This window comes from Leucopleurus acutus (genome assembly GCF_964270905.1).
Source record: "Leucopleurus acutus genome assembly, chromosome: 8".
NCBI lineage: Eukaryota > Metazoa > Chordata > Mammalia > Artiodactyla > Delphinidae > Leucopleurus > Leucopleurus acutus.
The window spans coordinates 41,458,884-41,478,553 of record NC_139151.1 but is presented as its reverse complement, the minus strand read 5'-3'; the positions used below and the strand labels follow the sequence as shown (position 1 = coordinate 41,478,553).

Sequence of the window (19,670 nt, the reverse complement as noted above, 5' to 3'; positions counted from 1 at the left end):
CTGGGTGGATGCGGCTTGACTTATAGTTTCCATATTCTGATAATAGGAGAAATCAAAAAGAAGGAAAAAGTGTTCCCTTTAACTTGGGGAAAAAGTTTTCCAAAAGGGAAAATTTCCAGAAAGTTCAAGTGGAGAAGTCCCATTTTTAAGAGTGGACTTTGTACCATCTTGCATTGCTTGCAGAGTAAACACAGGAGCTTCTGAGAATACGCCTGTATGTGCACACACTCCAAAGCATTTACCCAGTCGTTTTGGTTCAGGGGGTCTTTCTTCAAGTCTAACTTCTTGAAAGTGAAAAGCCTTTTCTAAGCAAAACTCAAATTCCCAGTCTCAGATTTATTTTTTATTTTTTATTGTATCTACATACGATCATGGATGCTAACTAAATATAGTGTGGTAAACATTTCACAATATATGTAAGTCAAACCGTTATGCCATACACCTTAAACTTATCCTGGGATGTACGTCAATTGTATCACAATAAAACTGTGGGAAAAAAATTTAAAAATTTCCCAGTCCAAATGAAGACTTTTATAGAGCTAGTCTGCTCAGAGGATCCAGGTGTCCTTTATGCTGAATGAAATTTGGTAGTAAATAAGTCTAAATATTGGATTAAAGTATGACTAATATCTAATATCTAATGTTACTTGAAGAGCTAAAGGTTGTGCTCTGACATTTCATTTAAAAAATCCCACAGCACTTTTCAAGGCTGAAGAATTTGGTTTTGTGGACAGATTTTAATTTAATTAAAGTTGTGCCTCATGTAAAGTCTTTCCTTTCAATAAAATTTTTAGCACCATCTCTCTGTCAATAATGTTTTATCTCACCACAAAAACATGGCATTTTGTCATTGAGTCCAATGGTTAAAATACAATGAGGAATGGATTAAAGGTTTTTATAAGGTCAGCTGTTACCTCTATAGATGGTAAATTGAAGATTTTTTTTAAATTTTGGGTTTATTTTTAATTAATTAATTAATTTTTATTTTTGGCTGCGTTGGGTCTTTGTTGCTGCGCGCGGGCTTTTTCTAGTTGCAGCGAGCAGTGGCTACTCTTCATTGTGGTGCCCGGGCTTCTTATTGTGGTGGTTTCTTTTGTTGTGGAGCACAGGCTCTAGGCACGTGGGCTTCAGTAGTTGTGGCACACGACCTCAGTAGTTGTGGCTCACGAGCTCTAGAGCGCAGGCTCAGTAGTTGTGGTGCACGGGCTTAGTTGCTCCCCGGCATGTGGGATCTTCCCGGACCAGGGATCGAACCCGTGTCCCCTGCATTGGCAGGCGGATTCCCAACCACTGTGCCACCAGGGAAGTCCCTATTTTGGGTTTTTGTTTCACCAACAATAATACAGATCTTATAAAGATTTAGTCAAAAATGTGATCAGAAACTGCTGGTAAGATTATAATTAGTGTAGCCTTTCTGGAAGACAGTTGATTCATATACATTTAAAAATGTACAGACCCTTTGACTCATCGTTTCTGCTTCTAGGAATTTATCCTAAGAAATAATTGAAAAAAGATATAGATGCAAGGTTATTCATCTAAGCATGAGTTATAATAGTGAAAAATAAAATATGACCTAATAAATGACTTAGCAAGAGGGCCTTCATTATATAAATGATAAACACTGTGTGAGTATTTCAACAAGTATTTATTGAGCATCTAGTGTGTACTAGCCACTCCTCTGGGGTATACAACAGAGATGCAACATAGAAAACTCTTGCGTGTAGGGAGCTTACATTTTATTATTAGTGGGCTAATGGGCAAGTGGGCATTACTACACAGGCATTAAAAACAAAACTGTAGAATTACACTTATCAATATGGAAAGCTGTTCAGTAGACGATGGTACGTGAGGATCCACAATTACAGAGAAATATGCTGCTTTGGAGTGAAAATAATATAGGACAAGGCAATACATCAAGGATATTAACAGTCATTATCTCTGAGTCATGAAATAATAAGTGTTTTAAAAACATTTATTTTGCATATTTTCTTCTACAGTGAAGTTTTATTTTGTTTTCAACACAGATTTACCGAAGTAACCAATGTGAATGCTCCAAAAGCTTCTGCTAGGCAAAAGAGTTCCTCATTATTTTTCTTCTTTCCCTTTCTTTCTCCCGTTCTTCCTTCCTTCCTTCCTTCCTTTCATTCTCTCTCTCTCTCTCTCTCTCTCTCTCTCTCTCTCTCTCTCTCTCTCTCTCTCCCCTATCACTGAAACATAGGAATAGACAGAAACTTCAGCTTCCCTCAGGGAGCTATCCCTTTGTTCCTCTCCATTACTATCAGAAAATATTTCTAGGTATCTAACCAAAATGCTTTGTGCTGAAGTTTATGCTCAGTTCTTCTAAAGAAACAGAATCCAGCTAATTACTTCCCTTCGTGAAGTAACCTCCATGTTTTTAGACACTTAACAAAATTACTTCTTGACTTTATTGCATATATTGAGATCATTTTCTCCATTGCTTTAAATTTCAATCTTCCTTTCTATTCAGCTGTGAGGATCTAGATCATTTTGCTGGGTATGGGGGTATGCAAATTAGCACAGACCACAGAAAGAATCTGAGGCTGGGAATAATCTGGTTACAGAAAAGACGAAAAAAAACAAACAAACAATAATGCAAGCTGGATGTGTCGCTCACAGCCTGGTCCTCTGTCCATTTCCTGTTTTTAGGCTGTTGGCGCCTGGTGCCAGCTACACAGACCAGAATTACTGAAGAGAGAGCACAGGTGTACATTTTGAGTCCATTGAAAACAGGTCCCGAAAAGTTTGTCTTTAAGAAAAAATCAAATACCAAGTGTATGTTTACTGAGCGCACGGAACTTCACGTGAAGCTTTCGAGCACGCAGCTAAGTTTTAGAATTTCTGGGTCCCAAACAGACAAGGAGAGCTGTCCATTTTCATTAACTCCAAATAAAAGCTTGAATTCAGCCTGCAGCCCTTCACCTTAATCTAATGTGCAGATCTCCAGCTTTGAGCCTTGTGAAATAACACGGAATGAAGGCGGCTTGCATTTCAGGACATAATTGTTCCCCACGACTGTGCTGTGGATGTTTGCTTCTCCTTCTGCAAAGATGAAAGATAGCTAATCAGTAGGAGTTGGCATGAAGAGGAGGGAACAGAGTAGAACAAAAGTGTCCAGTGAGAATCAGTGGATGAGAGGCCAGAGAGAGAGCACCTTGCTGGTTCTCTATCTGGGGGCCCGGGACTTTAATTCTGGCTGCCTATGGTGTGTGCCTGTGGGCAGTGCAGCATTTAAGTGCATGATAAAATCAACTGATGTCTTCATCAAGCTGCATCTTGGCTTTAAGCCTTGAAGATGTTACCATGACACCATCCTTATTCTTGGTAGTAAAGGGACAACTCAAAACTGGACATGGTTTTTAAGAAAATTGTCTTATCACATAGGATAATTCACAGATGGAGTGTTGACTTTCAGAGCCACTTAACTATCAGTTCTGCATATACGCTAGAGAAGTCTAAAATCCATGACAAGCTCAGTCTATCCCATTTTATTCTGGCTAGTGATCACAGGCAAACAGGATAGCTAGATGACTCATTTTGTTTTTCCTAATGTAGCTTATGCGTCAGAGTGCTTGTCTGTAAAAGAGCCAGACATCCCAACTTGCCTGCATTTACCAAATATGATGTTATCCTTCATTCATTTATTCAACATTTAGAGTGTTCCAAATTTCTAGCCACCGTCCTAGAATAGAGAAAAACAAGATAGAATGGTCTCTGCCCATAGGGAGCTTGTCGTAGATTGGGAAAGGGACAAAAATAAAGTGCTAAGATAAAGGCAGATGGGGGCCACCCCAGACCCCTGTCTGGCTGGGTGAGGGGTGTTCTCTGAATCTGAAACCTTCTTGAAGAACAGAGAAGAAGGTTTGGTTTGGGGAGACAGGGGCTGAAGGAGCAGTACGTGCAGACTCCTTTGTACAAAAGCAAAGGAGTACTGGGTATTTAAGGAAGACTCGGTCTTCTAATTCTCCTGGTCTCAAACCATTCCAACAACTGAGAATCTTCTGAGAAGATATAAAAATGGATTCAGAATAATATCTTGCAGCAACTTTTAGAAATGGAGGAAAGTAATGAAACTATTGAATTTCCTGTTACTAAAGAGCTGATACCAACCCACTGAGAGCGCAGGGGCATGGAATTGCCTTCTTTTTCATGATAATGGACACATGTGGATAAGTCAGCAGGCAACTCCAGTAATGAAAAGAGTGCATACTCCGATTCACAGCTCCAGATTCCAGGCCTGACTCGGCCGCTTGATTAGCTGGGTGATTCACTTAAAATTCCCGATTTAAAAAGTGCCTTAAATTATATATTTAAATATATTATGTGTCAAATACGTGATATAAAGTATATAAAAGCATATGCATATATAATACGTGTACGCTAAAATGTATTTGAAGCATTTTAAACATCTAAGTTAAGATTTTCTCCACCCGCAATTGCTCTATGCATCTTGGTTCATCCCATTTTAGCTGATTTCAGTTGATTTCAGTATATTTCAGGGTGGTAACAGTTATAGATATGACCATGGGTGTGCATGGACTGACCCTGGGTTGGGCCTATGAGGATAAAATCCCCATTCTTCCCTTAATTATCACCACGCTCTGCTCAGAACAGTGATCCTTCCTAAGGCAATAAGAGCTTTATACAAGTCTGGGGATGAATAGGAAAAGAAAGAAAAATAGTAACTGTGTGATCCTCCTAAATAAAGGCAAGCAAGGGTTGGCTAAAGGGGGTTATGGAACCCATGAAAGACTTCATATTCTCTCAGAAATAAATGTAGTTAAGTGTTTGATTCTTGAAGAAATAAGCAATTTAAAAGTACATGTAGATGTTAACATTGGTGGAAGCTGGGTGAAGGTTGCCCAGGGACTCCTGTCCATTTCTTTGCACCTTCCTGTTAGTCTATAATTATTTCAAAATAAAAAGTCAATACAAATTTTAAATGCACTGAGAATTGGGAGTTAATATTTTGACTGATTGGGAATAAGAATTAAATATATATGCACAAGTAAACGTCTATTAGAGGTATCTACAAAGAATATGCAACCAGGGTGTTTTTAAAATTTTGTTGTCTTTTTTTTTAACTGCCTCAGAATCTATAGTACTTATCCTGGCAGAGGGATTTTCATCATGTTATGGGCCCATAGCCTCCAAAGCACTCCCTGAACCATTTGTTGACAGGTCGTTTTAGAGCTGTTGTGGGTATTTGGTTGCCATTCTTTGGGGGCATTTGATGTCATTTGAGACTTTGGGTGCCACATATGGGGATATGGCTGGAAAAAAGGTAAATTAAATAACCCAGTGTGTGATGGTCATCTGATTTGAGCAGCTCCATACATGTTTTTCTTTTCATCTCCAATATGTAGGGCTTATTCTATGAGAAAAAGGTGCATATAGTTTTTCTAATATTTGTGAATAAGAAGGAACAATTACAGCTAATGTGCTTCATGCTGGGATCAACTAATTCCATTTCAAGCTGTGCACAGTTCTAATAAATAAATAAATAAATACTGTTTGTGTATCTGCTTATACAATTAAATATTAGGTTCCTCAAATAATTCTAGTCAGCTACTAGACTTATACACCAAGTAAAGAAGAAACAGGAAAAGAAAAATTTTATAAACATAAGCTTATCTCAAAAATAAAATAATCCCAACTGTATTTCTAAAGATTTTTTTTTATTTTCGTGAATATCAGCATAAATTTGGCATCTCAGCTGAATCCACATTGAGCATTTCTGTGATAGGTGAAAATGCAAAGAGGTTAAGGATGTATCTGCATCTGGGATATTCCACCTGAGTTCTTTCTACTGAGCAGCGCTCCCTGAAATTTGCTAGAAACTCACTGTGGATGGTTTATTTTTTAAATAAGATTTATTAATTGCTCATTCTTGGTTCAGAGCAGAGACAAGGAAGAAGAGAATAGAAGCCTATGTGGCACATGAGGAAGAAATTCTTAGTCTGGAGAAGAAAAACCATGGAGAGGGTCATTTTTTGATATTTGAAGAGCTATCACAGGTGAATGGTGGTTTGCAGACTTCTTCTATTTTATTCTAGGATATGAGTTAGGAAAACATTTAAATTAGAGAGACTGAAGTTTTACCTCAGTGTGAAGAACTCTGCATTAGCTGAAACTCCCTAGTAAATGATGCGGACCCTGTCACCAAACTCAGAGCAGAGGCTGGGTGCTGGGTCAGGCATCATGTGGGAGCATATACCTACTGATTATTAGGGGTTTGGTTATACCTATTGATCTTCGAAGTCCCTTCCAGATCTGATTTAGTGAGGCTGACTTATCTCATCTGTGATGTAAACTAACCTACTGCTGATTCAGCGTGAGGATTTAAATTCATACATGAACATTTTTTGAGTGTCTGCTACATGCCAGGCACTGTTGTATGCAGTGAGACCACAGTGATTAAGCAGCCAGATACTCTTCTTGTAGAATGTACTTTCTCTAAGAGGCAGATGGAAGGAGACTCTTTTCTGGGGATAAACACTCTGGGACTGTGTTAGGTAACGGACTACGAATATGTCACAAACATTTATGTTCTGCATATTTTGATAAATAAAAAAAAGACTCTCTTTGCAGAGAATCAGTACTGTTGTGATTGTGTTTTTATATTCTACAAAGAAATACCAAGAAGTACCTTTTTATGATTTCTACAGTCAATTTGGAGAAGTCAAATAGGAAAGTATCATATTAACTCAACACTGTTTGCCCAATTAATGACACTTCTCTAACAGAGGGGAAAAAAGAATTTCTTTGGGCATAAAATACTATGTGACTCTGATGTCTATATAGATTAAAAAGACAATAATGAGATATGGGGATATATGTATACGTATAGCTGATTCACTTTGTTATAAAGCAGAAACTAACACACCATTGTAAAGCAATTATACTCCAATAAAGATGTTAAAAAAAAGAGAAAATAATGTTGTTTTGGTGAGCAACCAGTCTCAAGTTTGACAGACCAGTGTTTGAGAATGGGATCTTCTGTTTACTGGCTGAGTCACCATTCATAAGTTACTTAACTTAAATCTCTTTCCTTACCTGTAATATGGCGATAAAAATAGTAACTACCTCATGAGTGCTTGGCACTAAGAAATACTTGCTGAATGAATGATAGGTTTTAAAAATTTAATGATGAATGCATTTATTGCACCTATCATAATCCCAGCACACAATGATTAAATAGTCATGAATGTGTAGGTGATGATAGTGGTTGTAAAACTGTCCCTATTTGGAGATAATATGATCATCTATGTAGAAAACACTATGGAATTTGTAAAAACCCTGTAATAACTAATAAGTGAGTATAACAAGGTTGCAACATACAAGATCAATATACAAAAATCAGTTGTATTTTTCTTTTTTTTTTTTTTTTTTTTTTTTTTTGTGGTATGCGGGCCTCTCACTGTGTGGCCTCTCCCGTTGTGGAGCACAGGCTGCGGACGCGCAGGCTCAGTGGCCATGGCTCACGGGCCCAGCTGCTCCGCGGGGCATGTGGGATCTTCCTGGACAGGGGCACGAACCCGTATCCCCTGCATCGGCAGGTGGACTCTCAACCACTGCGCCACCAGGGAAGCCCCAAATCAGTTGTATTTTATATACTAATAACAAACAATTAAAATTGAAATTAAAAAAATAATGCCATTTCTAATAATATCAAAATATGAAATGCTTAGGGATAAATTTGACAAAAGATGTGCTGGATCTGTGTTCTGAAACTATACAGCATTGCTTAGAGAAATACAAGAAAACATAAATTAATAAAGAGATACACCATTTTCATGGATCAGTAGACTCAAAGTTGTTAAGATGTCAGTTCTTTCCAAAATGATTTATAGAGTCATTATAATCCCAGTAAAAATCCGAATAGGTTTTTCTCAGTTTCATATGGATTCTAAAGCTGATTCTATACTTCATATGGAAACACAAAGGATTTGGAATAACCCAAACAACTTTGAAAAAGAAGAGCAAAATTGCAAGACTTACACTTCCTGACTTCAAGACTAATTATGAAGTGTTATTAAGAAAGTGTGATATTGATATAAAAATAGACAAATAGATCAATGAAACAGAATGGAGAGTCCAAATGTAGACCCATACTTATATGGTCAATTGATTTTCAACAAAGATGCAAAGGCAATTCAGTGGAGAAAAGATAGTTTTTTTTCAACAAATGGGGCTGGCACAATGAACATCCACATATGAAAAATGAGCTTAGGTCCATAGCTTGTACCATATACAAACATTAACTCAAAATTCATCATAGGTATAAATGTAAAACCTAAGACTTTAAACTTCTGGAAGAAAACACAGGAGAAAAATCTTTGTGACCTTGGATAGGCAAAGATTTCTTAGATACTTAGATAATATCTAAAAACTGAAAGCAACCTAAATGTCCAACAAGTCAATGGTTAAAAACAAATTGTGCTATACGTGTGCAATGGAATACTACTCATAAATTAGAAGGTCTGTTGTATTTTTAAATGTACAACAACATGGATGAATCGAAATAATTATTCTGGGTGAAAGAAGCCAGAGAAAAAGAGCACATACGGTATCATTCCATTTCTGTAAAATTCTGGAAAATGCTAATTAGTCTGTAGTGACAAAGCTAATCTGGTTGTCTGTGGGTAGGGAAAATTTGAGAGCATTTTAATTAGATTAAAAATGGGAAGGTGAGTACTTTCGGAGGTCATGGTCACATTTTTTATCTTGGTGGTGATGGTTTCACGGGTGTCAAAACTTACAAATGGCTTATTTTTAAATTCTTTTAGAGAAATTGTAGAGGATTTTATTTTTTTTTAATTTATTTTATTTATTTATTTTGGCTGCACCGGGTCTTAGTTGCGGCGTGCCGTATCTTCAGTGCGGCACACGGGATCTTTTAGTTGCAGCACGCTAACTCTTTGTTGCTGCATGCATGCGGGCCTAGTTCCCTGACCAGGGGCTGAACCTGGCCCCCTGCATTGGGAGCGTGGAGTCTTACCCACTGGACCACCAGGGAAGTCACACAGATTGTTTACTTTAAATGTGTGTAGTTTATTGTATGTCAATTATGCCTTAATTGAAAAAAAGTAATAAGAATGTATGGTAGCTGTTACAAAGCTATGGGCTTATGACATGATTTTGGCAGTCTTTGGGCAACCTCAGAAGTGAGTTTTTGCTTGATAGAAAAGCTCATGTGGATTTACATTTTTAATTGTGACCACGTGGATCATAATTAGCTGTGAAGCGCTGAAGAAAGTGAGAAAATGCTATCACTAGGCATTGGTTGTTTAATATAGTTAATATGGAGCCTTGGATGAATCTTATAATAATTGTCAACACATTTCATAGTCCTTCTTTTCATTTTGTCCTCAAATTTTTGGATCATGAGAGCAAAGCCTGAACACTTATGTTCCAAGATACTCATTTGCACTTCTACTTAATGAGTAAATATAGCCATAGACATATTTTGTCTTAATGAGAGAGAATTTTAATTTCTAGAGGATGTATCTGATGTTTCATTAAAAAATAGAGTAAAATTCCACCCATATATTTTAATTTGCATTAGTGGATGCCTTTCATCTAAGGACTTCTCAAAATCATTTAATGTCCAAAGCCTGTAAGGTCCAGAGCCTGTCCCAGTTTGACAGGTCCAAGAAAAGGGATTTAAGTGACTTCCAGGGATCCCAGAGCAATTCTGTGACTACAAATCTGTGTGTGTGTGTGCGCGCGTATGCACAAGTGCGTGTGTGCATGGTATGTGGTCAGGCGAGGTACAGACAAAGCTGACCTAACTTCTTTGATTTTGTTCCTTCTTAAGTTCTCTTTTTAGTGGACTGACTTTGCTGTTCCCCAAACAGGCCAGATATTTTCATGAAAAGGTATCATGGGCAAGTCACAAAGATCAAGCAACAATATGCCGCATGACCAGAGGAGAAAAAAATATCTAACAAGACTTTCCATCGCAAACTTCTCTCCTCTCAAGATTGTTCCTTGCTTTGGGGGGTGGTTACTATTTACAAGGCTTTGGGTGTTGCTTTTGATTCATATTGATTTAACATATACTCAGCATCTACTGTGTTGCAAGCATTTTGCCAAACTCTCGGCATACATCTAATTACATGATTGCCACCACAGCACTGAGATATGGGTGATAGAACTAGGCTTGCTTGGTTCAAACACCTTGTACACGGTCAAAGAGGTAGTAAGTCATGGAGTCTGGGTTGAAACTGGAACATTCGAGGAAGACAGATCCGGGTTCTTCTGCAACTAGCTGTGTGACCTTGGACAAGTTACGTACTCACATCTGAGACTTGATGCCCTCATTATAAGAGAGAATTATAAAGCTTACAGAGTTCTTTGGCGGATAACTTTAGAACTGAAACTTCAGCATCCGTTGGGCGATCTCCCTTTGAATCGTATAGCTGTTCTGAATTACAGGCAACCTTCACTTTTCTGGCCTGTTTCTGGAAAGATGCCCTCCTCCCTCCCAGGTGCTATACTTGGCAGTTTGCTTATGCAAGCTCTACAGGCCAAATTATGTGCCTAATCCAGCAGGAGTACAGAGGATATAAGATTCAGGTCAGAACTGGAGAAGTGTTTCTTGACTCCTTCCTTGGATCTTTTTTAGGGTATAAAGGTTTACATGAATTACACGCCTTCCAGGTGTATCCTGACTACTTTTAGAGATTTTATAAGCTGAATCCCAGAGTTTTCCCATCACAGTGGAAAGTACTTAACAGTTCCTGTAGTAAGTTTCTATAGCCTTGGTGGTTGGGTGAGGGCTGTAAAGATATTCAAGAGCACAGCATTTTCTCTTTGGCTTTTCTGTCAGATGTTTGACTTCCTGGTTGGTGCTTGTTTCAACCATGAAACGGGAAAGGTGGAAGGCAGCAGACTGGGCATTTTTCTGCTCCTAATTTAAAATGATTGTCCCTGAGTATCCCTCAAAGCGGCTTAGAGTTTATTTAGTGCACTCTGTAGAGTTCTTGAGGGGGCTAGAGCTCATTCAGAAAGTATGTTGGTATGGCTTACGGCTTCTTCTCTGATTCTTTTGGAATAACTGTGACATTAGATTTGTAGAGAAATAGTATCAAGGAGGTTTGTACTTTTGCATGCAAAATAGTTTCTATCCTAACAGGCAAAAGAATATTTTAAAGGTGTTTTTCATTTTTGTGAATGAACAGACAAAATAATGTATCCCAGGAAAGCTCTTTGTTGTATAGGAAATCAATTCGATATCAGGTCAAATGGAAATTTTGATGCGATCGTGCACTGATTTCCCATGCATCATGGGAAGTGTTTTGACCTCTGGCCCACTCTCTTCCCATTGCTCCCAACTGTCTCGTGTGTGTGTGTGTGTGTGTGTGTGTGTGTGTGTGTGTGTGTGTGTGTAGATACGTCTATCCCCGAAATTCAAATAAAGTATTTGTGAATATAATTATACTTCTCAAATGGTAGAAGAACTGGTTAGTACAGTTTTGCAGAAAATAGTGTTCTGATGTAAAGAGAAACACTTTCATTTAATTTTGTGTGATGGATTTTTTTTTTTCATATGCCAAGATCACTTAGCACAGCCGTCCTCAGTTTGGGGGGATTGACTTAATGTCTTCCTGTTTTGCTATAGCAGTTACACTTTCCCTGCTTTCTCTTAGGAGTCATCTCTACTGCAGACATTCTTGATCGAGAGACAACAGGGTCATACTGGCTGACTGTGTACGCCACAGATCGGGGCGTTGTTCCACTCTATTCCACGATTGAGGTCTACATTGAAATTGAAGATGTGAATGACAATGCCCCGCTGACCTCTGAACCTATTTATTATCCTGTTGTCATGGAAAACTCTCCGAAGGATGTATCTGTCATTCAGATCCAGGCTGAGGACCCTGACTCTAGTTCCAGTGAAAAACTGACATACAGGATTACAAGTGGGAATCCTCAGAACTTTTTTGCCATCAACATCAAAACAGGTAAGGGAATGCTCGTACGACTGTTTCTAGTTGTTAGTCCACCTTTTAAATTCATGAGTCTGACACTTGCTATACTCTCTTATTTATTTTATTGTATGGAGAACAGCATCCTCCTTTCTGGGAATCGCTTGAAAAGGTGAGCGTTTTACCTGCCTGGTTTGGTATGTTTTAGTTTCAACTGACATTGAGGTGAAGTGATCTAATAGAAATCGGAGGCTTTCACAGGAAGCCTTAGATTTGCTTTACTCATAATTGTAAAACGTGGTTCCTGAGCCATTCAGAGAGCCAGCTGCCCCCTTTCTCTATCTTGGGAGAGAGTAACCTGGGCCATGCTGGGTTCTATGGGTAGCTGGCTTTGTCACACTTCTCTTTCTAGGAACTTCTCCCTTGCTTGGCCTTAGGCCAGCATGCCATAAATAATCTCCTTAGAGCCTTAACTTTAAGCCCCAGATGTTTTGCGATTTCTGTACTACCCATCAATGAAATGTCAATGTTTAGTAGAACTTCCAGTATCTAAATCTTTACATAAAACATACACATTTTAATTTTCTTGGTTTTTGCTCAAAAAGTTTCTAGAGAGTGCACTGAAAACGTAACTTGTTGACTAAGGACCAGAAAGGGCAGGTGTGGAGTTTGGTTGAATGCATTCTGAGACAAGTACATACACTGGAAAAAAGTGCTTTGCAGAGTAAATCTCAGAAGTTTGTTGCTTTCTTGTGACTTGTCTCTTTTGGATCTGAACAAGCAGGTAAAACACTCAGTGAGAGTTGTGATGGATAGAGTTTTAATTAAATGAAATTTAGAAGAATTAGAAGATACTCTAGCTATCTCACTCTGGGTGAGTTGATATTGGTCAAAAGTTAGGCTAGGTGATTGATGTTTGTTGGCTGGGACATGTCCCACTTCCCTAACAAAGTACTGATCGAGTTGATAGTTATTTCTCCTGCTCATGTTTGTTCAAGGCGAAACATATAACTGACACCAAGCGTTTTATAAATGCCAGGTTTCCATTAACATAAGTTAAAGAGAATGCCAAGGGTTTTTCTGAAGCTATTGATTTTTTTCTAATTATGAGTGGGTCGGTCATTTTGTTAAGCAGAGTTTAGCATTTGAATAGTGTTGAATCAGGATCTGACTTTAATTTCATTAGAAGACAGAGAGTGGTCATCAGCTATCAGTGTCTGATTCAGGCATCCTTGAACTTGAAGAAGACTCAGAGAACCGGAGCCACGTCCATCCTTTCAGCGCGCCCTTAAGTACAGGGAGCCTCCCACGCACGTGAGGACCCCCACCCTCCTGATTCACTTTCTCACTGTAACCTAGAGCTCTGTGTAATATGGTGACAGAGAAATGAATTCAGATACTTGAGAAGGTCAAGAGGGAAAAAGAACAAAGACAAAAAAAGTCACAGGGAAGAAGTTGAGGGCATAGACGTCTTCACACTTCACAGCCCCTGTGGAGCCTGAAACACACCCGTCATATTCCGAATCCTCCCTCTTGATTCCATTGGCACTTGAGCCAGTAAGAGGGAACCCAGCACCCTCTTTTATAAAAGACACTGCACAAGGGCACTGTCAACTGGTCTCTTCCTCCACTCATGGCTGAAATTAAAGAAAGAATAAATGTCACAGGGAAGAATTTGGACTGGAAGTGAAGACCATAGACCACGCAGTATTTGGAGAGAAGAACATGGAGACTCATGTAACTAAAGCTGTCTTTTATCAGGCTTTGAAAAGTTTGCCCTTGGATTTTCAGAAATTCCTGTATTATCGAAATTTGGACTGTATTACATAACAGCCTTAATCATATTTATAATTTCTCCGTCCTAGCTGTAGATTTTTAAAAAGGATTTGTGCCAGGAATGACATTTTAGACCAACTTTTCCAATAGTCTAAAAGGAACATATAGCACACTTTGTAATTCTCAGACACACGATAAGAAAACACTGGATTTTGTTTATCCATTTAGTCACTCACCAAGCATTTATTGTGCCTACTAGTTTCCAAACAGGATCTTATAGAGAGAGTTATAAACTTAAGAGATGGCCCAAGCCTATCAGGGACCCAACGTACGTGAAATTACTAAACTGACAAATATTTATGACAGAGTGAAAGTAGAGTGAAGGTTTGCAATAATCGACTATGGTAGAGGAGTTTCACTCAATATGGGGTGGGCAAGAGTGGTAGTTAGGGAGTGTCTCATGGAGGAGGGTAGCATTTGGGATTAGAAGTCCTGGTGTTTGAACCCTTGCTCTGCACTTCTAACTGGGAAACACCATCAACCACAGCAGGGAAAACATAGACTAAATCAGACACTCCGGGCTCTGTGAGCTTGGGCAGGTTACTGAACCTCTCTGAACTTCGGTTTTTAGTGAGAAAGGATAGTTGCAAGGCATAAAGCGGTCCTCATGTAAAATGCTTACCACGGTGCCTGGCACAGTGAAACTGCAAAGAAAGTTGATACCCCATCCTGATTGCTGTCACTCTGATTACAGGCACATCAGTTAATCTCCTCAGATTCTTATCTAGAAAATGAAAATGACCTTGCTTACTTCATACGAGTTGCTCAAGAAGTCTGAATTCATGATGTGTTTGAAGGCCATTGGTGAAGTACAAAGTTCTAGAAGAATCATGTTATTACTCTTCTTATTTCTATTGAGATTCGCAGAACCATGAGCCTGGTGTAACCCTTGTTAAGATTGTTGCTCTAAATATAATACTGCCTATGGAGCAATTTCCATCCGATTCAACAAGCTCTCCAAAAAGATGGTTTAATTTTTGGCATACTTCCTGTCTCTCTAAAGTCCTTTGTCTGCAATAGTTATGTTAATGTAACATTTTTCAGGAATGAAGGGGGAGGTGTACCTAACTGGTATATTTAGGTAATATTTATGCTTTAGATTTTTTCAACTGGTTGTGGACTCTGGTAAACTGACCTTTCATTCCTTCCTCTGTGGTAGAGCTGAAATTTATAGAGTTCCATTTTGCTTTGGCAATGTGCTACATAATAAATAAAGATTAACATGATTAATGCGAACTCGAATAATGTCAATACTTAGGGTCCACAGCTTGCAGCAGATAACAGATGTCCGGGACCCAGAAAGGGAGAGAGATTTCTTTAATGAACACTCTGTTCTCTACCTAAAGAACTGTTTTCTTTTTTCCTACCAGACCTAAAATCACTTAGAGTCAGTAGTCTGTGGACTTTCTTTGGTAATTCCTGTGGCTTAAGAAGGAAAACAAAAGCTGTAATGCTCTGAGGTCCTTTCTGGCCTGTACAGAGAACGCTTGATTAATTCCAGGCAGAACAGGTGATTTTAATCAAAGGCAGCTTCCTGCATGCGCCTGCCTTAGTTACTCAGTAAGGGGAGTCCTACCCACGTGTTCTGAGCAGGAGACACCCAGCAGGCTGGTGCTCACCTGTCCCTCTGGGTGAGCAGGGACTTAAATGCTTCCTTCCAGCACTTGTAACGGAATCCAAGCTGGCTGCTGAGTGGACATCCAGGCTGAATTGGGGAACAGGTGTGGGAAGTTCCTCTAGGATTTCAGAATGTTTATTGTAGTTGTGTCTCCAGTATGGGAAACATTTGGCATAGTGCCAGCATGCCAGCATTTAGTGGAGCACTCGATAAATATTGTTGTTTTTATTATTATTATTTTTTAATAAGGGCTTCAAATGCTTGGCTTATTTATTTATTTATTTTTGCTGTGTTGGGTCTTCATTTCTGTGCGAGGGCTTTCTCTAGTTGTGGCAAGCGGGGGCCACTCTTCATCGCGGTGCGCGGGCCTCTCACTGTCGTGACCTCTCTTGTTGCGGAGCACAGGCTCCAGACGTGCAGGCTCAGTAGTTGTGGCTCACGGGCCTAGTTGCTCCGCGGCATGTGGGATCTTCCCAGACCAGGGCTCGAACCCATGTCCCCTGCATTGGCAGGCAGACTCCCAACCACTGCGCCACCAGGGAAGCCCCTGTTGTTTTTATTATTATTAATCATCCTGTTTTCCCCACTAGAGTCAAGTTTGTGTGAGTTGCAAGCATACTTCTCCCGAACCCCACTGTCTTTTTTTTGAAGTATAGTTGATTTAAAATGTTGTCTTGGTTTCAGGTGTACAGCAAAGTGATTCAGTTACACACACACACACACACACACACACACACACACACATATTCTTTTTCAGATTCTTTTCCATCATAAGTTATTACAAGATATTGAATATAGTTCCCTGTGCTATACAGTAGGACCCTGTTGTTTATCTGTTTTATGTATAGTAATGTGTATCTGTTAATCCCAAACTCCTAATTTATCCCCCCCTTTCCCCTTTCGTAACCATAAGTTTGTTTTCTATGTTTATGCGTCTGTTTCTGTTCTGTAAATAAGTTCATTTGTATCATTTTTTTAAGATTCCACATATAAGTGATATATGATATTTGTCTTTCTCTGACTTATTTCACTTAGTATGATAATCTCTAGGTATAGCCATGTTGCTGCAAACGAGACATACTTGAAAGGCGGTGATGTCTTTCCTTCCTAATCAGTGTGTAGCACTGGAACCTTCCACGGGGTTTTATAAAGTGTATTGTGCACTACTGTGTGCCACTGCTGTTCTAGACTCCAGGTATTGGTGGGATGGGTGATAGAACAGAAGTATAAGACATTACTGCATTCAGGGAATTTACTGTCATGGGAAAAATAGGACCATCACACATACTGCGCACTTTAGCAAAAATGTAAGGCAGTTTATAAAAAATAAATGGTCAAACTCTGTGGAATATGAGCTATGAACAGGATAACATGTCTGGGTGGGGCAGAGTTCAGTGCCAGCTGGAGTAGGAGAGGATGGTGTGAGGACTTTGCAGACCCCTGAAATGGGCCCTGAAGAATGGGTCAGTCTGCAAAGAGAGAAGCGAGAAAATTACCCAGGGACTATGAACAAGTTAAGCTGACCTTGAAAACCCATCCGTTGCTACTTGAGCTAGTTGGAGAGGCCTTTATATCATTAGAAAAGGAATTTTAAAAGACTCATAAATGTCTGGAGTGTTGGAAGACATTAGAAGTAGCAACTATTCACATCTCTTTTATTCTTGTTTGATGATATTTAGATTTTTAAAAGCCTTGGGTCTTATATCTTCCTTCTGAGAGGCCTAAAAAAATAACTTTTTAGAGGGAAAAAACATACCTAAGATAGATCCCTTTATTCTTTCCTTTGCCTCTGTTAAACATAGATCCAGGATTAGGGAATGCTGTATTGAGAGCCTGTGTTTCTGGAAGTGAGCCTTATTTAATCCAGACCTTTTAATGGTTGACTAGCCAGGGCATGGGCTTTCTAAATTCCTTCCTTCAGTTGGGAGGTCTCCCTTTGGTCCATGCTCTGGCCGCTGGCATTGCCACCTAAATTTGAGCGGAGGTGAAGCTCAGCTTACTTTCACTTTGTGTGAGCCTCTTGGGATTAACCTGACCAAAGCATACTTATGTGTAGGGAGACTTGCTGCCCTCTCTTCTCAGGGGAGCTGACAGAAAGTGGACCTCTTCAAAAGCCTGTGTGCTGTAGGAATACCTCAAAGCCTAACCTTAACGATTGATTCCCTTGGGCTTAGACATTTTTCCCTATACAAAGAGGAGGGATAACTTATTATAATATTGGATGTCATTAGTTCTTTAACCAACTCTAAATAATAGCAGCTTGGGACTTCCCTGGCGGTCCACTGGTTGACTCCATGCTTTCTGGTTCCACTGCAGGGGGCATGCATGGGTTCGATCCCTGGTTGGGGAACTAAGATCCAGCCTGCTGCATTGCGTGGCCAAAAATAAACAAACAAACAAACAAATAAATAAATAATACCAGCTTGCCTTTCAGTGTATAGTATAAGACGAAGCCGGTAAGTGTTACCTGGAGGAGTAACAGAGAGAGAAAAATCTAGACCACATTTCAGCATGATGATGATTGACTGGCAGGCTTGTTAGACTAAGGATTCCTGGGGTGGAGCTCAATCATTTGCATTTCTAACAAGTTCCTATGTGATGCTGACATTGCTCCCCTGAAAACTAGGTTAGCAAGACTCTAGACTTCAGTATCCAAAGAGAAACGAAAGAGGGAGGTAACACAGTGCTGAGAGATGACCTGAGGACAAGGTAGCCAAGTTTGTAATTTATCCGTACACTCTTTTATTTTACATTTTACTGGAGTGTAGTTGATTTACAACGTTGTGTTAGTTTCAGGTGTATACTCTTGACTTACAGTGCTGGGGTTTTGAAATTTGACCATGAATGCAAAGTGCTCTCTGTACCCACCCCCAGAATCAACTCTCATACCCTTGCTTATACGTTCTGTTTTATGAAGTAGAGAAAAATGAAAATCCTGTCTCTTTAATGGTCCATGAGCAGAAACATTGTGATACCTAAGACTTGTGGTTAATAAAAATTCTGGGTTATATTAATGTTTGGATACACTTCTCTTGTTTCCAAATATATAACATTAAACAGAAACTGTTGCTGAATGGAATTCCGAAATACTTTAATGAATCAACAAACATTTGATATTAGTTTATCATTATAAAAAGAGCAATGGCTCATAAGAGAGTGGTACTTAAAAATAATCTGGTATCATAAGTAAGCTAAGCCTTCTGTTGATGCCCAGCTCTGTTTGGGGATAATCTGCTTAACAAACTACCTTTTCCTGGAAAACAGAAGGAGACCTGGCTTTATGTTATAACATCAGAGATTACAAAGAAAAAAACACACAAGGTGAAGGACAAGGGGACAAATATTGATGATTTTTCTTTCAAGTGAACATTGCAGAAATCTCTTGTTACAGTCTCTTGTTCTTTGTTCCTTCCTAATGGAAAGCTAAATTCTCCTGAATGGGTAGAAATGACCGCGGGATGATGAGTTGTTATTCATAAGTCCAGGCACAAAGCAGATAATGTAGCGAATAAGTACGTATGAAACTGTAAATCACCCTTGCTCCTTCTTTCAGCCATGAAAGGAGGCCTTGTCCCATAGAACATTAAATTGTGTTCATTTAATCCAACGAGTCCAGTAGAACAAATCGGCCTCATGCAGATTTATCACAGGAGGTTATTTAAATTCAGCAGTGACCTTTGCATCCCTGTGAATGTGCTTCACATGAACAAGGACAAAGGGAACTTTTCTGCACTGTCATTGTGTCACTGGGGAGACTGTGCATTTCCCCATTTGATCAACTCATAAGTGTGAACTGGGGGTGGCGGGGTTCTGAGGGTGCAGAGGGGGACATTGCAGAGGAGAGCGTGCTTTCACCTACAGTGGACTGAGGTTCTGCCTTCCTGTGGCTTGTTTGTTTGTTTGTTTTTTGAATGCTCTTGTGAATGTAAGTACCGATTTCAGAGTTTCTCAACTTCAATACTTTCGACATTTTGGACTGGATCAGTCTTTGTTTTGGGAGCTGTGCTAGGCATTATACGATGTTTAGCAACATTTCTGGGCTTCTACGAGATGCCAGTAGTGCCCCTTCCCCTAGCTGTGACAGCCAAAATACCTCCAGACATTGTCAAGCATCCCCTGGGGTAAAAAATGCCCCGGTTGAAAACCACTGAACTAATGTGGAATATTTTCTAAGACTCTATTTCACTTGCCCTTAACAAAACACCCTACAAAATGAGTAACTAATTAGGGAGGTGTGGTGGTATTGTTAACATTTTCAAAAAGTG

The 19,670-nt window shown here is 39.3% G+C and overlaps 1 protein-coding gene across 3 annotated transcripts in view; it reads left to right on the top strand.

The window, feature by feature from the left end:
* The window catches only part of FAT3 (FAT atypical cadherin 3), a gene marked incomplete at both ends in the record, with an annotated part of 559,095 nt that overhangs the window by 161,768 nt on the left and 377,657 nt on the right, over positions 1–19,670 (top strand). For all 3 annotated transcript variants that reach the window (XM_082845224.1, XM_082845225.1, XM_082845223.1), the window contains one exon: positions 11,673–11,987. In XM_082845224.1, coding sequence (XP_082701350.1) covers positions 11,673–11,987 — 315 coding nt within the window. The remainder of the gene's footprint in view (positions 1–11,672; positions 11,988–19,670) is intronic.